At 44.9% G+C, this 21,373-nt stretch overlaps 1 protein-coding gene across 9 annotated transcripts in view; it reads left to right on the top strand.

Annotated features, from left to right (window-relative positions):
• Window positions 1–21,373, top strand: part of Fndc3b (fibronectin type III domain containing 3B) — a 295,173-nt gene that overhangs the window by 67,934 nt on the left and 205,866 nt on the right. For 7 of the 9 annotated variants that reach the window (NM_001356953.1, NM_173182.3, XM_006535547.4 and 4 more), the window contains one exon: window positions 285–423. In NM_001356953.1, the coding sequence (NP_001343882.1) occupies window positions 313–423 (111 nt within the window). In that variant the 5' untranslated portion in view covers window positions 285–312. The remainder of the gene's footprint in view (window positions 1–284; window positions 424–21,373) is intronic. The other 2 variants (XM_030252836.1, XM_017319738.2) reach the window with 1 other exon arrangement.

Raw genomic sequence — 21,373 nt, 5'->3', positions numbered from 1 at the left:
GCAATCTCATTTTGTTGGGGTTGTTACTATTATTCATGTTTTAAAGTTTTTAACAAAATGCTTTTGTTAAAAAACTTCCTGGTTTTGGTCTGAGAGTTCTGCTAATTTCATTTCCGTGACCCTTCCTGCTCTCCGCTGGGGACCGATGCATACTTAGCAACAGTCCTCTCTGATGTGAGTCATATGGGCTTCAGCAGAGAGAAACACTTGTTCGCATGCTTTAGGTAGGTTATATTACGGGTCATTTGCTGCTGTTTTTGTAACCGTGGGTGTTTCTCTTGCAGGTAGCAGGTTGAGGGCAATTCTCCATGAATGTACGTCACCATGATGATGACCGACCAGATCCCCCTGGAATTGCCACCTCTGCTCAATGGGGAGGTGGCCATGATGCCCCACTTGGTGAACGGAGAAGCAGCTCAGCAGGTCGGTGAGCCTTGAGGGACCGTGTGGGGAGCAGAGGAATATTTGGTTTATTTGGGGATTCAGAGGCCTTTGCCTTTGCTGTTCTAGAAAAGTTTTTTTGTTGTTTTACAATTTCTGTATTATTTTTAAAATATCTGAAAAACATTTTGAGCTCCAAAACTCTTTCCCCATTCAGCTAGTATTCTATTAAAAAAACAAAACAAAACAAAACAAAAACCAAGAATTAAGCTTTAAAACAATGACTCATTGTGAGGCTGTTCATTCCTTTAGTGTGCTTGGCAAATCTGTGTGACCTTGATTAGAAGATGCACAAGCCAAGGTGAGACAGCTCCTCTCCGCTGGCGGAGCTCCTGGGCTTCCATGTGACGGCACTTTCAGATGCCACTCCTGTGTCACTCCCAGCTTAACATCATGGCACTCAGCAGCTACTCAGAGTGTCAGCTGTGCTGCATTGAGGGACAAACCGACTTGTAAGGACAACTGTGTTTACATCCTTGGGGCTGAATCATTCCTAATAACGCTACGTTTTCAAAAAAGTGATTATAAGATTGTGTTCTATCTTGTAATTACATACATATTTTTCCTTTGTACATTTCTTAAGCACAAATGTACTTGGTTTTTTGAATGGTAGAGTTGAAAAATAGTTATCCAGAATATATCAATAATTCCAGTAAGCCCAGTGGTCATCAGGCACAGGAGTCTGTGTCTCCCCCACAGCATGACCCGTCGCTGACAGTCTTTGTCACGTACCTAACAGGTACTTTGGATGCCTGCTGATGGGTCTGAAGTTGCTACTCAGTCATTTATTAGTTTCTTCTGTACTAGATTGTGACTCTCTTAAGAACAGAATAAATCTAACTGGGACCAGAGAGATGGCCTCAGCCAGTCAGAGCGTTTGTGGCCTGCACTGTTGGTCACTATTAGATCCCTAACACCCATAGTGGGTGAGCTACCCGTATCTCCAGCTTTGGGGAAGCTGCCATCCTATTCTGGCCTTCATGGGTACTGCACTCGAGTACATATGCACACACCTGCTCACATCAAATAAAAATAAAATGAATCTTAATAAACAAAACAAAACACGTACACCTAACAGGTGGTTGTTAAGCATTGGTTGTTAGGGTAAGGCTCATTCCTTCCCACCCCAATTGGAATGTCTCTCTGTCTGGATCAGACTCTATCATACTGTGTAGTATCTTCCGTTTTATACAAGGTTAAACAACCATATTGCACCCAGTCATGCAAGCCCCCCTTCCCGCTGCTCTCCCCATCTTCAGCTATGCAGTCTCTACAGTGGTCTTCTCCCTGCCCACAGTTTGAATTTCATTCTGTCCTGTGGCTCTTCCATCAGCAGTGCCTGCTTTGTTCTTACCTTGCCACGTCTGTTTCACTTCTGCAACTGCCTGGGCTCTGTGGCCATACCGAGCTGGTGCCCATGCCTTGCCGGTGCCCATGCCTCCCAGGTGTGCACGCCTTGCTGGTGCGCATGCCTCACCGGTGTCCGTGCCTTGCTGGTGCCTTGCTGGTGGCAGCCTTGCTGGTGCTCATGCCTCACCAGTGTACATGTCTTGGTAGTGCCTGGTGGTTGTTTTCACTGCATCTGCTACTGCTTTTTTGTCCAATTCACCATACAGAAGCTGGAGCTATCTTCCCAAAATATAGTAATTTCATCGCTTACTCAAAGCCACCCTGTTTGTCACCCTTGGAGCGGAGCCTGTCTCATAGCCTGCCACCCTTGCATGGCCAGTCTGGCCTTTTGCTCCATCCTTGGCCGCTCTCTAGTGTTCTAGGTGTTTGTGGAAAGCTCTGCTAATTCTGTGAGCAGTTTCAGGATACATTGCTCTGTCTCCTTCATTTTTACTAATTAAAAGACATTTAAAATCCAAGGCATTCAAATGTAATTAGCTTGGAAAGTAGCTCCAGACCCCTGTTGGCTCACGTAGCCAGGCTTCCCAAAGCCACCTTTTTGCGTTGCCGTGTCCTGTTTTTTCTGTTTTGGTGATTTCGTCCTCATTTGTATGATTCAGTTCTCCCAGAGCAGCCTTTTGTAGCTTATTAGCTAGCATAAAGAGCCCTCAGTTTTAGAATTTTCCAGTCTTCCCTTCAGAAGTGAACTCCTTCCCACAGAGACTTAACTGAAGAGCGAGAAGATGACGGGGTGTTCCCAGAAGACCACATGGCATCTCCCTGCCCTGTGCCTTTGACTATTCAATAAGTAGAATCTGGCTTAATAAATTTGGTCCATTGGGGAGAGTTCTAAAAAGCTAAAAGTGGAAATTTTACTAACTTATGTATTTTATAAATAGATACCAAGCTTTTTCCAAATGAAGGGTACACTTAGAAAATATCACGGGGGCCTTGGAGAAGCCTCAGTTCCATCTCCAGGACTCATGTATAAAGAACACTAGGAATAGGGCGTGCCCGTGATTCTAGCACTGGAGTGGGGGACAGGAGGATCTGGGGGACAGGAGGATCTGGGGGACAGGAGGATCTGGGGGACAGGAGGATCTACGAGCATTCCTGGCCAGCCAGGTTAGACTAATTGGCAAGTTTCAGGCCAGGAAAGACTGTCTCAAAATAAAGTTGCCTGTGTCTTAGTAGCAGCACTGGAGGCCACCTGTGCTTTTGCTTAAACATGTGCATGTGCATACAATATGATGGAGATTGTTTCAGTCTTAATCTAACTGTTAGATATATGTCGAAGCATTAACATTTACAGTTAACTATTTGGTGTTAATGTAAAATTCTCTTAAAGGGGAACATTGTTTAGTGAACAAACTTTTTTTTGTTGTTGTTTTTTGAGTCAACGTTTCTCTGTTTGTAGCCCTGGCTGTCCTGGAACTCACTCTTGTAGGCCAGGCTGGCCTTGAACTCACAAGTCCTCCTGAGTCTGCCTCCTAAGTGCTGGAATTAAAGGCATGTGACATCACTGCTTGGCAGTTTGAAATATTTTACTCATCAGGTCTAGACTAAGATCTATCATGCCTGGATGATGCATCTCCGTCTCTCACTGTGGCTCTGCCCAGACAGTGGCCTGTGTGACCACTTTCCTTCCTTTTTGTTCCCCCGAACATCCCCAGCCTATGTCTCCTTCATCTCTGTAGCTTCTACTCCTTCCTTTGGGTCCTACCGTCTGCATTGGTGTGACACAACTTGACAGAAGCAACTAGCAGAAAGGGTATGTTTTGGTTCAGTTTGAGGGTGCAGTTCACAACAGTAGGGAGGTCAAGGTCAGTGTGCTAGGCAGCGGGCCACCTTGGGTCCATGAGGGAGCAATGGATGCTGGGGCTCGTGCAGTGCAGTTCTCCAGCCCACTCTTCTGCCTCAGCTAACCTCGTAGAAGCTCTCATCATCATCTTCTAGGTGATGTACCCTAGATCGTGCACCTTGACAGTTGATGGTTGTTTCTGCTTCTGGGATGCTATGAACAAACAAGGCGTCTGGAGAGAAGGCGATGAGTGTTGATCCCTGAGTTCACTGAGGGTCAGTCGCAGGGGGCAGGGCTGGGCTGGCTGTTCCTTTACACTGCTAGCATTAGGCACAGGGCATTTAGTAAATGTTCTCTATATCATGTTTCTTATTTCTGTCTTCCTTTTTAAACTTTGAGAATAATCCTTGTTTTTAAGCATTTTATTTTATATTTTGAAAGTTTTTGGAGGAAGTTAATCTTCTGAAATGTAAAAACAAAACAAAACAAAACAAACCTTTGTGGATCTCGCCAACCCAGGGTAACATGCTTTCTACTTGTTCTGGTTCAGTATGTTAAAGAGAGCTCATTTTGAATTCCCCTGACTTGGTTCATTCCCAAGGGCTGACCTGTAGCACTCCATTTTATTGAGAAGGTTTTTTTGTTTTGTTTTGTTTTGTTTTTTTTTCTCATTTCTTTTTTTTTTTCTTGTTTGATTTTGAAATCTTGCTTCCCTAGGACAGAATCCATAGCCAGAGTTTTCTTTGCATGCTTTTGTCTTCTAGAGGGCATATTAGACGGAGAACTTTCCATGTTTCAGACAGCGCTAGCTTGCTCGCTTGTCACAGTGTGTCAGCGCTCCACACAGTGTGCCTTTGACGTCAAAGTTCCCTCCCAATTCCTTGACCTTTTCCATTTTGTTTGAGATCTTCTTAATTACTCTTCCCTGACAGCTTCCCTCTTCCATTAAGTGCTTACAACGTCATATAGCACAGGTTTGACCTCATGTAGAGCTGTGTGTGTACAGTGGGCCTTTTCCACTTAAGATCCAGTGGAGAGGAAGTCTTATACTTAATGTAATGGATAAAAATAGACAAACAACTCTCGCTTATCCAAATGAGAATGAGACCAGCCATCAGAATACAGGCCGCTGCTTTATTGGGGAATAGCAACTCGTGTACCTTTCCTCTTCTGACAGAATCGCCTTTTAAGCTGGAGCTCCTAGTGAGTCAAAGCATGGTTTTGGGCCACACTCTCCACTGTCTTCATGATACATGAGAGATGCACAGCTTGTGCTTATGTTAAGCATTCTTTCCAACTGCTACCTGCTACTTTCTACCGTTTAGATCCGTCGAGATTGCAAGTGGCAAGGAGTAGAGGGCAAAATTTATGGGACGGCTTATGGACTGACTGAGTAATAGATACATTCATTTTAATAAGTGTTTACAAAAATCTTCTGTGCCAGCACCGTCTTAGGGGCGGGAGACACAAACACGAATAGATGCTGCTCTCGCCTGAAGGGAACGTGCAGGTTAGTTGGATAAATACAACCCCGGATGCTGTATTTACACACTTACTAAGCCAGCATAGACGATAGACCAGAGCATAACGGAGCAACTATGGTGTGGGGAAGGTAGGAACAGCAAGCTGGGCACGGGAGGTGGAGCTTGCTCAAGAGCTTCCCTGAAGCCAGTAGCTGGTAGGCGTTAGAATCAGGGAACCAGCTTCAGTTTTACTGAGTGAGAGAGGGCTCGGAAAGGACTGTCTATTCAATGGAGAGTTAATATTTAAAGTTCACCGTGAGCAAATCTCTCCTGAATAGATTTTGATTTTTCTTTCATGAATGTTCTTGTATGCATGTTTGTGTGTAGGTACACATGTGTGCATGTCCACACAGAGGGTGGAGGACATTTTGGTCATTACACCAGGAACACAGTCTTCTTCATTGAAATTGCCTCTCATTGGCATGGAGCAGGCTAGGCCAGCTGCTGAGGTCTTTGTCCTTTCAAGGCAGGTGCCTTATCCACTGAGCATCACTCTTTCTATACCCTGCCCCCTCCAAAACAACAACAACAACAACAACAACAACAACAACAACAACAACAACAACAACAACAGGTCTGATCTCGTTTCTTGAGACTTTGCTTTCAGTAATTTTTTTGTTAGAAATTCTGCTTGACCATCAGTGTTCCGTTATGGTGGTTGGTTCCCCCAGCCCTGTGTTGGGTATACTGCAGTATCACAGACTCCCTGGGATTGCAGAGGCCAGCATTCCTTTCGCAGTAGTGTGCCAGCTGCAAAAACACCTACCCCTGTCACCAGGACCTCCCTGCAACTGTACAAAGGGGGTGTGTTTATCCAGTCTGTGGTCTGATACCCCAGCTCTTCTGCATTAGGCTTCCAGTCCCCCTGCAGAGGCTGTCACGAGGCACTGGCTGTGTAGAATCCCAGCCTTAGGAGAAGAAATGTTGATCTTTGTTATCTCAGGCATTGTTAGATCCAGCTCCCACAATAATTAGGACACACAGCATGTAATTATGACAGTTCTGGGCTGTCTGGCTTGAGAGACACTTCACAATCGAATTAGCCAAAGGCAACAGTAGTCTACAGTAGCCTGCAAATAAAGCAGCTGAGCTGCCTTCAAAAGTAGTGGCTGAAGGAAACCCACTGGCATGACTGGGCCGCAGAGGCAGGCTGGGATCCTCTGACAGTTCTAGCATCACCACTGCAGCTCACGGCTGACTTTGTCTGATCCCATTTCATTAGGCAGAAAGGATTCATGTCTGTCTTGTTCAAGCCGTGGCCCACATCTATGGTTGCATACAGGAAATCTTTTTGAACGGATAAAGGATGAAAGAAATAAACAAATTGTATCAATTTAAAACAGAGTTTGAAAAAACTGGCCACTTTTTTAATATGCCGTAAGCCTTTAAAAATAAAATCCTTTATTTTATTTATTGTTTTTGAACATGCATGCTTGTGCGTGTGTACACACGTGTATGGACGTTGGAGGACTTCTGTGGAGTCAGCTCCTCCTTCCATCTTTCTGTGGGTACAGGACTTGGACTCAGGTTGTTAGGTTTCGGTGGCAAGCGCCCTTCCCTGCTGCACCACCTCACTGGTCCCTTTCCTCTTCCTAAAACTTCATCTACTTTATTAATGTTATAATGTCTGTGCATTTCTTTTGGTAATAGTTAAAAGAAAAAAAAAGGAGACTTATTTACCAAATAATTGGCCTTCTATGTCCCTGTGTTTCTTATTCTCAGATTCTCCCAGCTGCTATGGATTGAAAATATTTACAGAAATGAAGGCAAATAATGTCTGTACCAAACATTTCCAAGCAACATGTTTCCTTTGTTATTACTCCCTAAATAATAATACCATGTAGCATATTTACATAGCACTTGCACCTAGAGCCATATTAAAGTTTGCAGGAATATGCACGAAGGTTACAGCAGATATTCTCCCTTTTGTTGGGTTGTTTTGGGTTTTCAGGACAAGGTCTTTGGCATTCCCCACCAGCCGGTAACTTGAATGGCCTTGAATCCCACAGGCACTCTTGCCTCTGCTGGCTAGGCCCTTTTCATGAGGGACCTCAGGCTCTTTAACTTTTTGGTGGCTCCTGGTAAAGGAATGGGCCAATTTTCCCCCTGCCCAATATCCGTTAAATCCAGAAGAGCAACTGTTGATAAAATGGGAAGACTCTGGCATTTTCCTGCTTACGTGGGAGGCCAGAAGGTCTGACAGCACACTTGGATTTCTAAGACAGCAGCAGTTGACTGACAGGAGTAACTGGCCCCCTGGGGGCATGGCTTTCATCCGGCAGTGTCACCACATGGTGCTTGGCCTGTGAACTTCACTCAGTTCCATGTGAACATTTTAAACTTCTTCACTTGTGACATCCCATCTTATGTGTCAAATTTGATTCTTTGACAAGACAATTTTACATCTGTATACTGTACTTTTATTATTATGGGAGTCTCATTCCTGTTCTTAGGCACATCTGTTGTACACAAACAGATGCAACCTCTCTCTGTTGGATTTGCTTGGTGACAGATTGGGAAGCAGGAGGCTTGGGATGACTGGCTTCAAAAGGTTTCTGTCACCCCTCCTACCAACTAGGGCTCATTGGTTTTGACCCCTGCTTTTTAACGAGTGACGTTTGAGCTTCCATACTAAGCACACACCATCCCTGATACTGTTGTGGTTCTTCAGTTACAGTCCCCAGTCGGGGGACAGCCAACAGTTTGAAGATTCAACTGTTACATAGGTAAAGATGTGGATTCTTTACACAAAGTCTTTATTGAGATTTTTTTTTAAAAGTACACCTTCTGTTACTGCCTAGATGAAGCGTTTGTTTGTTTGCTTGTTTGTCTTTTTGTTTTGTAAAACATACACCTTAGTTTTCCTGGTGCAGAGGTGAAATACTCTTACAGAAACAAGTTAGGGGAGGAAGGCTGTCTTTGTCTTAGCTCACAGTACAGGGGTTGTCCTTCACGGCAGGGCCGTCCAGAATGCAGGGGCAAGAAGCAGCTGTCACATTTCTGACCTCTAATGTTTTGGTTTGAAAAATCTCTTTGTCATGTTGGATGTTTCATCATACAGTAAGAATAATTTACATGTGTTGGAAGATGAGATTTTTCTATATCCAGACTTTTCTAAGACATATGTTAGTACATAATTGTTTCTGGTAGGCATTTTATGCTCAAATGATAGATGTAAAATCTTGACTAAGTAAATGGATGCTATACTCCAAACATGGCCATAGCAAGCAAGACACGTGCAGTTAGCAGCATGAATCTCCAAATTCCTAACGGAGATATTCATCATTTTCCCCCTCTCTTTGCCTTTCCATATGTAAAATATACCTTTCTAACGGGGTTGCAACTAATGTGCCACCTCCTATCTAGGTGACCTGGGTTCAGTTCCCTTCCCCTGCTTACACTAACTACCATTGGCCACGCAGTCAGTTCTCGCTTAGCCCTAATGTTAGAACTAGAAGCGCCCTTGAAGCATCAGAATTCCCTGCTGCTTCGGTCTCTTGTTTATACTGGCAATGGCTTCTCAGGCTCAAGCTGTAGTTTCTTCTTCTTCAGAGATCACCATCATCAGATCAGATTGTCTGAAAGAAGGAACACCTCACCTGAGCAGTTAGTTTCCTGTCCCCCTATCCCTGCTCCTGGTAGGATTAGAGAGGCCTTTGGAGACAATGGACAGACCTTAGCAGGTCATCTTCTTTGCAAGTAATTGGGCAAACTCAGACAACAAAGAACCCGAAGCATGTGTGGTCAGAGTTTGGGGTTAGCTTACTGAAGAGTACACACTCAGAAAGCAGCTCCCCCAAGAGTTAGGTGTCACACAGCCTAATTGTGTAATAGCTAATCTCACTACAAGTCTGATGTGTGTCACACAACATTGATTCCCATTGATTGATTGATTGATGATCGATTGATTGAAGATGTCAGGCATGGGGCTGTCACGACAGCATGTGACATAGATTCAGGTCAACGTCTAATCTAAAACTAGATACAGTTATCTCTTGTTTTGTCTGTCTCTTCCTTACTACCCAGTTGTAGCCTTAGCTTCCTCTCTGCTAGAGGGAAAGGAATCAGACTGTGGATTTTCCTAGATCCTGTCTGCAAATTGTATCTATGAGGTAGACATAATTAAAAAAATTTAAATATTTATTTATTTATTTATTTATTTATTTATTATATACACTGTAGCTGTCTTCAGACACACCAGGACAGGGCATCAGATCTCATTAGAGATGGTTATGAGCCACCATGTGGTTGCTGGGAATTGAACTAGGACCTCTGGAAGAGTAGTCAGTGCTCTTAAATGGCTGAGCCATCTCTCCAGCCCCCCACAATTAAATTTTTATAAATTTATATAAGCTGTAGCAGTTTTTAAGGACCTGGGGTATTAGTGGAGTATAGACTTGGATGGTAGAGGATACCTTCTACCAATAGTGGGTATCCCTGTGGCATTACTTCTTAGACTCTCTTCTATTTGTGAAGTGGGTTGCTGTGGTTGGATGTTTCACACCCTCCTACCTCCCAGTAACTGTCCTTCTGCCCCAGGCTACTTCAACCCCTCAGTGAACTTGTCTTGAAGACAACATGCCAGGGATGAGGACCTTCTGGCAAGAGGGACAGTGGCTGGTTCTGTGTTGGTTACTCTGGGGTAGCTCAGGGATACTTAGGATAAAAGTCTGAATTTGCCTCTTGAACATATTCTCTTGTTTTAGCAATGCAATAGATAAGATAAAGGTCAGATGTGTTTACTTAGACCCTTGGTTTCCTTCAAGTTCAAGTGGGATTTGTAAGCTTGCTGGGCACTGGAAAAATTCTAGTCTCAACAACTTTTAATTGAGTGGATGCTTATAGACAGTGACTTGAGCTGTTGCAAAGTGTGAATTTTATTTCAAAGTTTGCTTTCTTTGCTTCTCCCGAAGCAAGGGAAGGGACGGTCATAGCTGAGGGCTTCTGCTGGGGTAGAGTCTATGCTAAGCCCTTACTTAGTTCATCATTTAGTGGTCACATAGCATGTAAGGTGAAGGCCTGCATATTTCTAGGCTAAGCTTGAGGGGAGAAAGGTTAAGGGTTTGCAGCTGGCAAGTCACATGGCTGGGACTTGATCTCACCCAGGGCCTCTTCTAGGAAGTTCCAAGAAGGAAGATATGCCTGGCTTGTGCCCTTTTTTATCTGTATTGTGCAGGTAGGCAGTTAGATGGAGTTTTGCATGGTAATATATTACACAGTTTACTGTTCCTCTTGGCTTTGGGGAGAGGGCTTAGTGGCTAAAGCACCTGGTGTGTCACATAAGCGAGAACCTGAGTTTGTATCTCCACTACCCTTGTAAAAGCTAGGCATGGTCACACCTGACATTCTAGTATTTGGGAGTCAGGGAGTTGAAGACAAGTGGATCGGAGGACCCCATTAGTTTGCTGTGCTGATCCGTTGGTGAGCTGTGAGTTCAGGGAGAGACCATATCTCAGAAAATAAGGAAGAGAGCCAGTAGAGGAAGGTACCTAATACAGACTCTGGTCTTCACAAGTATGTATGTGCAAAAGAGAATATTCATGCTCTCTCTCTCTCTCTCTCTCTTTCTCTCTCTCCTCCTCCTCCTCCTCCTCCTCCTCCTCCTCCCTCCCTCCTTCCCTCCCTCCCCCCATGTACCCCTTCATTAGTTCTTGTAGTTAGGATCCCTATGTTATTTTCAAGACCTGGCAAGTGACTAAGTGACTGGCTCTGCGACATGAGATCCAAGCCACAATGAGAGTGTCTGGAGGCTTGATTTTTCCTTTGGAATTGAAGTGGGAATCAAGGCTTTTCAGATTCCAGCCCAGGTCTCTGTCGGGTCCCAGAAGTTTTACAAGGAATGATTCTTTCCCTGAGATGGTCAGCAGTTCCCTTTTGAGGTCAGCACTGTGAGAGTTCTGGTGAGCAGCGAACTGGGACTCTTCCTTGAGGGTGTGGGTGAGTGGGCAGGGGCCTCTCACCTCTGCTTTCCTTCCAAACCCACCCTTCATTTTCACTTAAGAGGCGAGTCACAGTAGAGGCAGGTTTGGAGACTCAGGAGACCTCTGTGTAAGACTTGGAACTAGCCAGGGTTCTGGTGGTGGCACATGCCTTTAATCTTAACACTCAGGAGGCAGAGGCAGGCAGATGTCTGAGTTTGAAGCCAGCCTGGTCTACAGAGTTCCAGGACAGCCAGGGCTACAAGAGAAACTCCATCTTCTGACCCCTGACCCCACCGCACCCCACCCCCCCAAGAAATGAGAGAAAAGAAAAAAGACTTGAATATTAGGTGATTTGTTTTTCTTCCTGAATTTGTAATGGTTCCTCTATGTAATGCCAGGCTAAAAACACAAACTGGGTTTTGGTCTTCAAAAGGAAGGGACGTGACCTCTCAGCCACGCCACTGTACCTTAAAAGCTTTCCTCGCTGGTCTTCAGGAGGCCGCAGGTCTTCCGCGGAGGTAGGATTCAGTGTCATGTGGGGTTTGGTTGAACTATCCTACCCTCACCACACCCACTCGCTAGCGGGTTCCTCATTCTCTTTGTTTCAGATCAAGAAAGGGCTGCTTGGACTTTGACTCTCCTCAAGATGTTAATTACATGTTCCAAAATCATGTGTTCTGTTAAAAATCACTTACGCACAGCCTTGGAAAGAACTCTAAGCAGGGAGTTGCTTCAGGGTGCAGAATATTGTTCTGGATGCCTTGGGAAATAAGTCTGGAGAGTTGGTTCATTTACCACCAAGACATCTTTAGTCAGTGTATATAAACAAGAGAAGTCCCAGCGGGCCTGGACATTATTTGTCCCAGATGGAGTTTAAACTTGGCTCACTGTGCTGCACTGATGTCATGGTACATCAGCTGGCCCCAAATTAGATGTGCAGAGAATCAGCTATGTGCTTGTGTGCACTGAGGGCTCGTGGGGAGGAGGGGCAGGGAGGCTGGAAAATCTTTGTCACAGTTTTCCTTTGCACTCCGCAGAGCCTGGTGTCTGTCCTGAATTTGATCTTAGTGCAGAGAGAGGGAGGAATCAGGCGGATTGGTGATGTGCATGTTGGCCTTCGCATGCCAGAAGGTCCTTGTGCTTCTGAGACTAGGAGTGTACCGTGTCTGGACTTCCATCCGTTCCTTAGGGAGGGGGCCCCTGCACTCTAACACAAAAAGGAAAACTAACTGGACAGCATTGTATCTAAGCCCCACCTCCACGGTGACAGGCTTGAACCTGTTGGATGAATTTTTACTGCTATAGCATATCTTCATCCCCAACACTTTAGCTCTGTTTTTTGTTTTTTGTTTTTCCACAGACAGGGTCTTATGTAGCCAAGCCTATCCTTGGACTCACTTTGTAGCCAAGGCTGGCTTAGACCTCCTGATCCTGCCTCCACCTTCCATATGCTAGACTTGGCAGCACACCCAACCTTAAACTTTGTAATCCTAGGTATCCATTTGTATAAACGTTTTTCTCTGGGGTATCCATATGTGTAACTGTTTAGGTCTTTCTTCCACGTATGGTGGGTAACCTATCAAAGAGTTAAGAATGCTTGAAGCATCCTGAGGGATCTGAGTTGACATCTTCAGTGCGCTTTGAGAGGACAGCTACAGTGCCAGGTGCTTCTGCTGTACAGTCTTCCAAAAACCTTAATTATACGTTATGTTATCTCAAACATATTCAAGAGAAATGGCCTTTAGTATCCCACAGAAACTGGACTATGAATATTCAGAGCACAATTATGCAGAACAACCAAGAGTTTTAGAAGCAAATCAAATGTAAATTAACTGATGAAAAGATGAGCCAAATGTAGTATATTTAAAAATGGAATATTACGTAGGAGAGAAAAAGAAATGAATGAGATGACATGGACAGCCTGGACAACTCATTGCTAAGTGAAAGGATTCCTTTGCATTGTGGTATTTTTGTCTTTGTATAATAAGATCCACCGTGAGACCGACCAGAAGTACATGTAAGGGCTGGAGGAACTGAGGAAGATGGGGTGTTGGAAATCTCCTACCATGTTTTGCGTCATGGGTACCAACTATGTGAGTGTACCAAAAATACTTCACGTGCATAAACTGTATGGTATGTTGCTTAATCTCAATTAAGATACTAATACAAAATATCTGAAAGTAAGAACTGAAACACAAAGCAGCCAGATAGGACCCCTCTCCTGGATTCACAAGTCAGCAACCCTTTATTGATGGCTCGCATTATGACAATCTTAGTTAGAAGTGTCTCTAGGCAGGTTGAATTGTTCCAAAGCCATAAGGCGCTTAGATTTCAGAACCTTTGCAAGTGGATGCCAGGCTCACCATCTTGCCAGGATCCAGGGAGGCCGACCGGAGCCTGAAATGCGCATGCTTGGCAGGTGCAACCAGAGAGCCAGAGTTAGAGAGCAGACACTGAGTCAGAGAGAGTACCTGTGGAAGTTTAGATTTTAGGGATAATGTGAAACATGGCAAATTTGGTAAACTGTTTTTCTTTAATCTCCTTCACTTAACTCCAACTTGTCCATGGTAAGAAGTATTAGTCATAGCTACTAACCAGGCGAGGCCTGTTCCTGTGTGAAGTGGGGAAGTAGTCTCTGTTTTCTATAGTGAGGAAATAAGGGCTTTGGAGGTCAAGTGGGCCACGTGGTGGGGCCTCCTACCTGGGACCAAGCCTCCATCTTTTAGACTGGCTCTTTTAACTGTATCCTGGTATCCTTAGATCCATGGTTATGCCTAAGTTGGTTAGCGGAGAGTGGCTAATGACTCAATATGTACACCCTTTAAGTGCTCCCGAGAAAGCAGCTCTGGCCTGACCCTCACCCACAGGGAAAGAAGCTCATGTGCATGGGAGCTTGTTCTTAGGGTTGGCACATGGATAGGCCTGAGGGCTATTTTTTATTTTCAGTCGGAATATTGAACTTCAGGAGATCTATTCTCCCTCCCACCCCCACCCCCACCCTGTCCTCTTCTCTCTCTCTCTCTCTCTCTCCCTCTCTCTCTCTCTCTGTCTCTCTGTGTGTGTATAGCAAACATTTTAGTGAGGTATATCCTCAGCTTAGGAGATGGCTTTTTCTTATTTGCAGTTTGGATTCCGTCTTCTTTTTGAGTATGTATAATATGATAAAGGTTAAATTATAATGTCAAGAAACGAGGAAGCAAACTCACTTAACTAGTTTGAAATGAAATTACTCTGGAATGAAAGTAGATCTTCTAGAGATATGATTAACTTTGGACCTGAAGAAGTCGTGTGGTGATTCTCCGTAGATTCATAATTAGATTAGTTTACCGATAAACCTTTTCCTTTGTGTCTGCACAGGAGTGGTCGGTCCAGAGACTGTCCATGGTGACTGCTATGAGCTGGCAAGAAGAAAAGGGCCGAGGCTGGTTGCTGAGAGCTTTTGAAGCTAGTTTTTTAGAGCATAAGCCAAGAAAGAGAAAAATCTAAAAGGGCCCATCAGGTGTGGGAAGTGCAGATGTAGAGGGCTGAAGTCCTTGCTTCTTAGATGTGGAGGGAGGCGGTGTCAGTGAGCGCCAGCCATACACCTGGCTCAGCCCAAGCTGGGTCCCCGCCTGGCTCAGCCGCTCTGTAGTCAGGTGACTTTGGACCAATTTCTTTTGTGTTCTTTAAGTTTTGGTTTTCTTGTCTATTAAATTTGGTTAATAATTCCTGCTTGGAATACTATATGGGTTTGATAAATAGTTAACTTTTTAGAGTCCCTGGGGAAAGGTGTTGTAAGGTAGCCCTCAGTGCACTACATTTACTTTACAGATGTTAAATAGACTGTTTCGAGAACATTCCATCATTTATTTTGTTTGATTCATTTTTATTTTATATTTGTGTGTGCATCCACACACCTGTGTGTATGTTGATATGCAACTGTTTGTGCATACCATGATGGCCAGTGTTGGCCAATGGTTGCCAGAAGAATGCATCTGGTCCCCTGGAGCTGGACTTACAGATGAGCCACCCAACATGAGTGCTAGGAACTGAATTCCAACCTTTTCTCTGTAAGAGCAGCGGGTGCTCCAACTGTGAACCTCTGGTCTTTCAAGAAAACCAGGCATTAAAACATCTGGGACCCTTTGGAAAGAGAAGCAGAATGGGAGTGTTGTCCTGCCAACTGTGCTGATGGTACAGCCGGCTGAGCCAGTGTTTGCAGAACTCACCTGTGGCTTCTTAGCTCTTACACTTTTGCAAGCTTTGGAATCTGGCTGTAGGGAGGACAGGTGAACAGGGCAAGATCACAGGTGTTTTCTTCTTTCCTGTAATATCTTTGTGGTCTACCTACTTGATTCTTAACCCAGGGACCTTTTGTTTGTTTGGTTTTTTTGTTTTAGTATTTTTTAAAAATTGATTTATTTTATGTATACGAGTGCTCTATCTTCATGTACACCTGTGTGCCAGAAGAGGCCATCAGATCCCATTACAGATGGTTGTGAGCCACCATGTGGTTGCTGGGAATTGAACTCAGGAGCTCTGGAAGAGCAGCCAGTGCTCTTAACCACTGAGCCATCTCTCCAGCCTTGGAGAGTATTCTTACCATGAAGGTAAGCTTTGATTGTTGGCAAACATCACTTCTCTTTTGGAGAAAGGAGATTGGAGTCAGAAAACAAATATGTCTATTTCAGTTATACCCGAGGGCTGTTGTGCTCTGTGCCAGACAGATGAGAATGTCGAAGGTGTGTATGGATAGATTTAGATTTGACAATCTGAAGGGGCTGGTGTGTGAGTAGACAAATGTGTGCTGTGTGTGTATTATGTGGGTGTGTATACAGCTGTGTGCATGTACAGCTGTGTGCATGTAAAGGTGTTTGAGTGTTTGTGTACAGGTGTGGGAACATGTGTGTGTACTGGTGTGTGTGTGTGTGTGTGTATGTGTGTGTGTGTGTGTGTGCAAAGGTATGGGGGCATGTGGATATGTATACAGCTGTGGGGTTATGTGTGTGAAGGTGTGTATGTGTACAACTGTGGGAGGTCTCTGTGTGTATGGGTGTGTATGCATGTACAGGTACGTGTGTAGACAGGTGTCTATGTGTGTGCGCACATAGGCAAGAACATGTGTGTGATCCTAAAATAGTTGCAGGAGAGAAGCTGCTGTCCTTTTCATGCAGCCAAGGGTTAGTTTTTAGGAGCTTTTATGGAGCTGGAGTATGGCGTAGTGGGAGTGTGCTTGCCTAGCTTATGTGAGGCTCTTGGTTTGATCCTTAGTACCACCCAAAAGTCAGGTGAAATTGAAGGAAAATGCTAGACAGGCTACAGAAGCCTTCTTCTCAGGGAACCCCTTCTGCAGTCTTCAGGCTTTATCATATCTCCCCCAAGGTAACCACTGGGTAATGAGAAATGTGGGCCAGATGGAGAAGTGTTTATACCTGTAACTGCTCAGAGCCACGTGGGCCTCACAGTGTGGTAAGTGGAGAAGCTGCAGAAGTGGCAAAGGCTCTCCTCTCCTGCTGTGGCTCTTGATCTTCTGGGTACCAAATAGAACTCCCAGGAAGCTGCAGAGGCAATGTTTCACCTTTGATCAGTCAGTACTGCTCTCCCAGAGAGGCTTCTCTAATGGACTGATTCTCTGCAGGGCTTTACTCAGGTGATGGTGATGGCAGCGGTGGCCATGGCATGTTAGAGAAAACTTTGATGTAATTCCCCATGCACTGTCCGCCTCTCCCTGACCCTTTTATATTCTTGTTTTATTTTATTATGTTTTGTTTTGTTTTCCGGAGACAACATCCCTCATTGGCCTGGGATTTGGCAAGTCTGCTGCTCATCTGGCTGGTTGGCCAGCAGGCACCAGGAATCGGTTTGTTTCCGTCTCACTGGAGTAGGGCTTTCGAGCACGCACCATCACACTTAGAGTTTTCCATAGACTCGAGTTCTGAGCCTCTTCCTCATGTATTTGTGCTTACAAGATAAGAACCTTACCAGCTAAGCCACCACCATCCTGAGGCTTAATGCTTCTATTTTTCTTTATTAACTGATTTTTGAGACACCATCTTACAGTGTAACCCCAGCCAGCCTGGAGCTTGCTATAGAGACCTGGTTGTTCCAAACTCAACCGCAGTTTGCCTCCTTCTGATGATAGTCTTTATTTGAGGCAGATGTCAGGAGCTTGCCTTTAGGGCAGAGTTGCCTCCAGGCCTAGCCTTAGCTTCCTCCTGTCTTGTTTCTTTCCTCATGAGTAAGAAGCAGTTAGATTGACAGTTATGAAGGAAGAGCTGCAGGGTCTTCCTCCAGCCTGTCCCTTGGGTGAAGCAGTTATTTCTAGAGTGCTGCATTTAGCTTTTTGCTCTGTTGTATTCTAAGTCTTATTTTCTGTATCTTTGATACTTAGCAAGAATGGAGAGTTGCTGTCATTCATTGCCTTGCTAATCTGCCTCATGCTTATTTCAGACTTCTTGACTCCGATGGCCCTTGCAGTTGGAGCAGCTCTGATGAGGCCATGTAGGCCGAGGTTTGAAGCATTCCTGCTTCCTGCTCTGACTGACAGCTTGGCTCTGTGTCAGTGTCTCTGGGAAAGGAAAATCTGTGATTAGGATCCTTCTCTTCCCCTTTAGAAGAGACAGCGCAGCGTGAATTGGTTTAATACTGACTTCGAAAAGCAGGAAATGGCCAACGAATGAACAGAAAACGATGAGGCTGAAGGGCTTCCCAGGGGTAAATTTACTCCGATATTCTGCTAAGTGGGCCTAGCATCTAAAGGGGACTCTTAGCAGCTTTGCTGGGGGAGGGCAGTGATGGGAAGAGCGGGGTGAGGCAGAAGAGAACTGACATGCATGGCTCAGAAAGTTCGCTGTTCCTGGCCTTGCGGGGATGTGATTCACGCTTCTCCCGGCTGTGTGATGCAAGGCCTGGTGCCGGTGGCTCATTCACGCCTGTGGTTAGGACAGGCCACTGGGCTGCTGCGGTGTCAAAGCTTTATTTTTATCTCTGTCATTGACAGTGACAGTGGCACAGTGGTCAGTCTCTCTCAGTAAAGTCAAATGCCTTCTCCTAAAAATATCCAGTGGCCAGTTCAATACAGTGTGTTCCAGCTGTGACTTCGCTCTTGTGAGGAGAGAGATTGCTATTAGGAGGCGAGAGCTTTACCTCCTTTCTAAGGTAGCTTGGTAGATTACAATCTGGTTGCTATAGCAACTCAGCAGCAGTGAAAATTACATGAACTAAACATCCGAAGAGATGCTTAAAAGCCATTTATCTATCATCTTCCTGAAGAAGGGAGGGAGAAGGGATTAGGCACTGAACTCTGTAAGCTGAGGGGTGTTTGGGCGAGGACTACACACACACAGACTTGACAAACAGACTTCAGAAGAGGTGGGTGCTTCCAGATCATTCCTTGAATTGTGTCCTGGTGTCAATGGTTACAGAAAATTGTTTCAAGCAGTGTGGTAGGCAGAGTGTGACATCAGTTCAGAAATCCTATTTCTTGCCTGGCACTTTCCATAGTAATGCTGAGTGGTATTTTCAGGCCATTGCTGATGGTTGTGTGGAGGCGGTATATGAACTTGGGGTTGTCAAAGAGAAGTGAGATTTACTCCACAGGAGGAACACATGCCTGATGCTATAAATCTGACCAAGACTGCTCAGCTGACAGCCGTCCCAGGGGAGCATCTATTTCTATATTTTGCAAAGTGGACATAGTATCAAAACGTCCTCTAAGTTTTTGTCTTTCTTGATTAGTGTTCAGACCTCACCAGAGAAGTTTTTATGTGCAGTAGATGTCGGTTAGCCAACTCAAAACTGTCCAGGATGTAGACTGTAATAAGTCTCTGTGGAGTGTTCAATAAGTGGCACATCTGTCACACTCCCTTTACCCCAGGACCTGGGGACCATCATAGAAGAGGAGGCAGCAGGATTCTAAGAGCCAGAGGTCATGGGGTACTGGACTGAAGCAGTGTCTTCTGGTCAGGACACAACTGCACCGGTGCACTCACAGCGGCTGTGGGTGCCTGTACAACGATGAGCCAGTCAGCATTCCAGCCCAGAAAGAGGAGAGGCTCACCATGCCCTCCCTCCAGGCGAGGAACTAGCGATAGCCGGTGGCAGCTAGGGCATGGAGACTCAGTCATCTTTAAGTGTGTGACCTCTGGTAGGATGACCATGCTTCAGTGTATGGATGGGCCCACACCCATGAGTGTTTGGGCAGTATAAAGTAGACTCAGTGGATTACTGTGTGTGTGGGGGCATGAAGTAGACAGTGGGGGGGTGTCTTAGTCAGGGTTTCTATTCCTGCACAAACATCATGACCAAGAAGCAAGTTGGGGAGGAAAGGGTTTATTCGGCTTACACTTCCATGCTGCTGTTCATCACCAAAGGAAGTCAGGACTGGAACTCAAGCAGGTCAGGGAGCAGGAGCTGATGCAGAGGCCATGGAGGGATGTTCTTTACTGGCTTGCCTCACCTGGCTTGCTCAGCCTGCTTTCTTATAGAACCAAGACTACCAGCCCAGAGATGGTCCCACCCACAAGGGGCCTTTCCCCCTTGATCACTAATTGAGAAAATGCCTTAGAATTGCATCTCATGGAGGCATTTCCTCAACTGAAGCTCCTTTCTCTGTGATAACTCCAGCTGTGTCAAGTTGACACAAAACTAGCCAGTACAGGGGGACTGAATGTGATCAAATGTATACATTGTATACATGTATAGAAGTATCAAAAATAAAAGTATTGCATTTTTTTCAAAAGAAAGGGATATACTTTTATCTTTTAAGTCGGTAGACAAATTCTAGCACTACTGTGATAGAGTCACAGCCAGGCGCTTTATGATTAAACCACTAAGCAGGAGCTTACAGTGCGTGCTTGTAGAATTGGGGCAGGGAACAAGTCAGTGGACTCTGTCCTAGATTGTCTTTGACAACCCTGAATTCATTTACTCTCTTCTCCCACACAATCGTCAACGGTGGTCCTAAGAATATGGTCCAGCAGTATTATGGAAAAGGACTTCAGAATGAGCAAGAGTTTGGTTGTCCCCGGGACATCTGTACCAGCATGGCAACCACGGGCTTGTCCATCTTGTCATGCTGGTCGTTGTTGTAGCGTGTAGGGTTCATGGCTGAATGAGACAGGTGATGGATGGCCTTTCTCCAGCAGCTTTGTGCTGATTGCATCTTGTGGTACTATGAAAGTTCGCCAGCAGCGAGGAAGCTTTGGAGTCAGTACCGTCTTGATTTCTCTCTGTCCTGGGACCAAAGTGTGTGGTGTTTTCAGCAATAGGCTCTTACCATTAAGTTCTGGTGGGCAAGCCAGGGCAATGGCAGTAGCTTGTATTGTTCTAGGGGGTCTGACCAACAACTCCAGGGGAGACATCCCACACCTGATGCTGGAAGCTTTATTTGTCAAGCTATGCTTCTGGGGCAGACATCCCCTGCGTAGGGCAACTCCAATTAAACACACACACACACACACACACACACACACACACACACACACACGAAAATAAAAGTAGGAAGCTTAGAAAGTACTAGATTTCCATGTGGCTTTGACATCCTTCCTTGTCTGTCCTCCCGTCCCTCTTCCCACTTACTAGTCCTCCCTCCACCTTCCTGTCACTTCCATTTTGTTGTCCCACCTCCCTGAGGCTCATTTCCTGCCTTTATTGAAGTGCTGTTTCACTGGGTGTAGTGTAATAGAGCTGTGATGTATGTTTATATAGAAGCAAAGCTGACTCAAGCGCTTTCATGTTAAAGGAATGACTAAATTCTCTGGCTGGGGAAAGCAATGGAGAAGCTGTGACCACTCTGGAGGGCTAGAGGGCTTTCCTCGTGAGCTCTTAAAATGGCACACCACTGTCACATTGCTGAGGACAGAGAATGGAGAAGTCTGGAAGATTAGTAACACAGTGACTGTGGAGAAAAGCAAATTGTCTTGAAATAATTTATCCTTCAAAACAATATGAAGCATCTGGCATGAGGAGGCTCCGACTGCTTTCCTCTGAATGATCTTGGGGATTTTCCAGTTAACGTATTTCCTAATTAAAAGAAATTCATGCCTCACCAGTATCTCCTGCTGTGAATTACTATTTGAACAAAATATGTGGAAGTTAAAGATTTATATTATAAATGACATGCCTTTAATCTGGACAGTGTTGCAAAGCACATAAAGAAGTTGATATTTGAATTGCATCCCGCAGGATCCTTTACTTTATTTATTTATTTATTTATTTATTATTTATTTATTTATTTATTTATTGAGACAGGGTTTCTCTGTATAGCCCTGGCTGTCCTGGAACTCACTCTGTAGACCATACTGGCCTCGAACTCAGAA

This window comes from Mus musculus, chromosome 3 (assembly GCF_000001635.26).
Source record: "Mus musculus strain C57BL/6J chromosome 3, GRCm38.p6 C57BL/6J".
Lineage (NCBI taxonomy): Eukaryota > Metazoa > Chordata > Mammalia > Rodentia > Muridae > Mus > Mus musculus.
The sequence above is the reverse complement of the archived record's forward strand: the minus strand, read 5'-3'. Positions and strand labels throughout refer to the sequence as shown.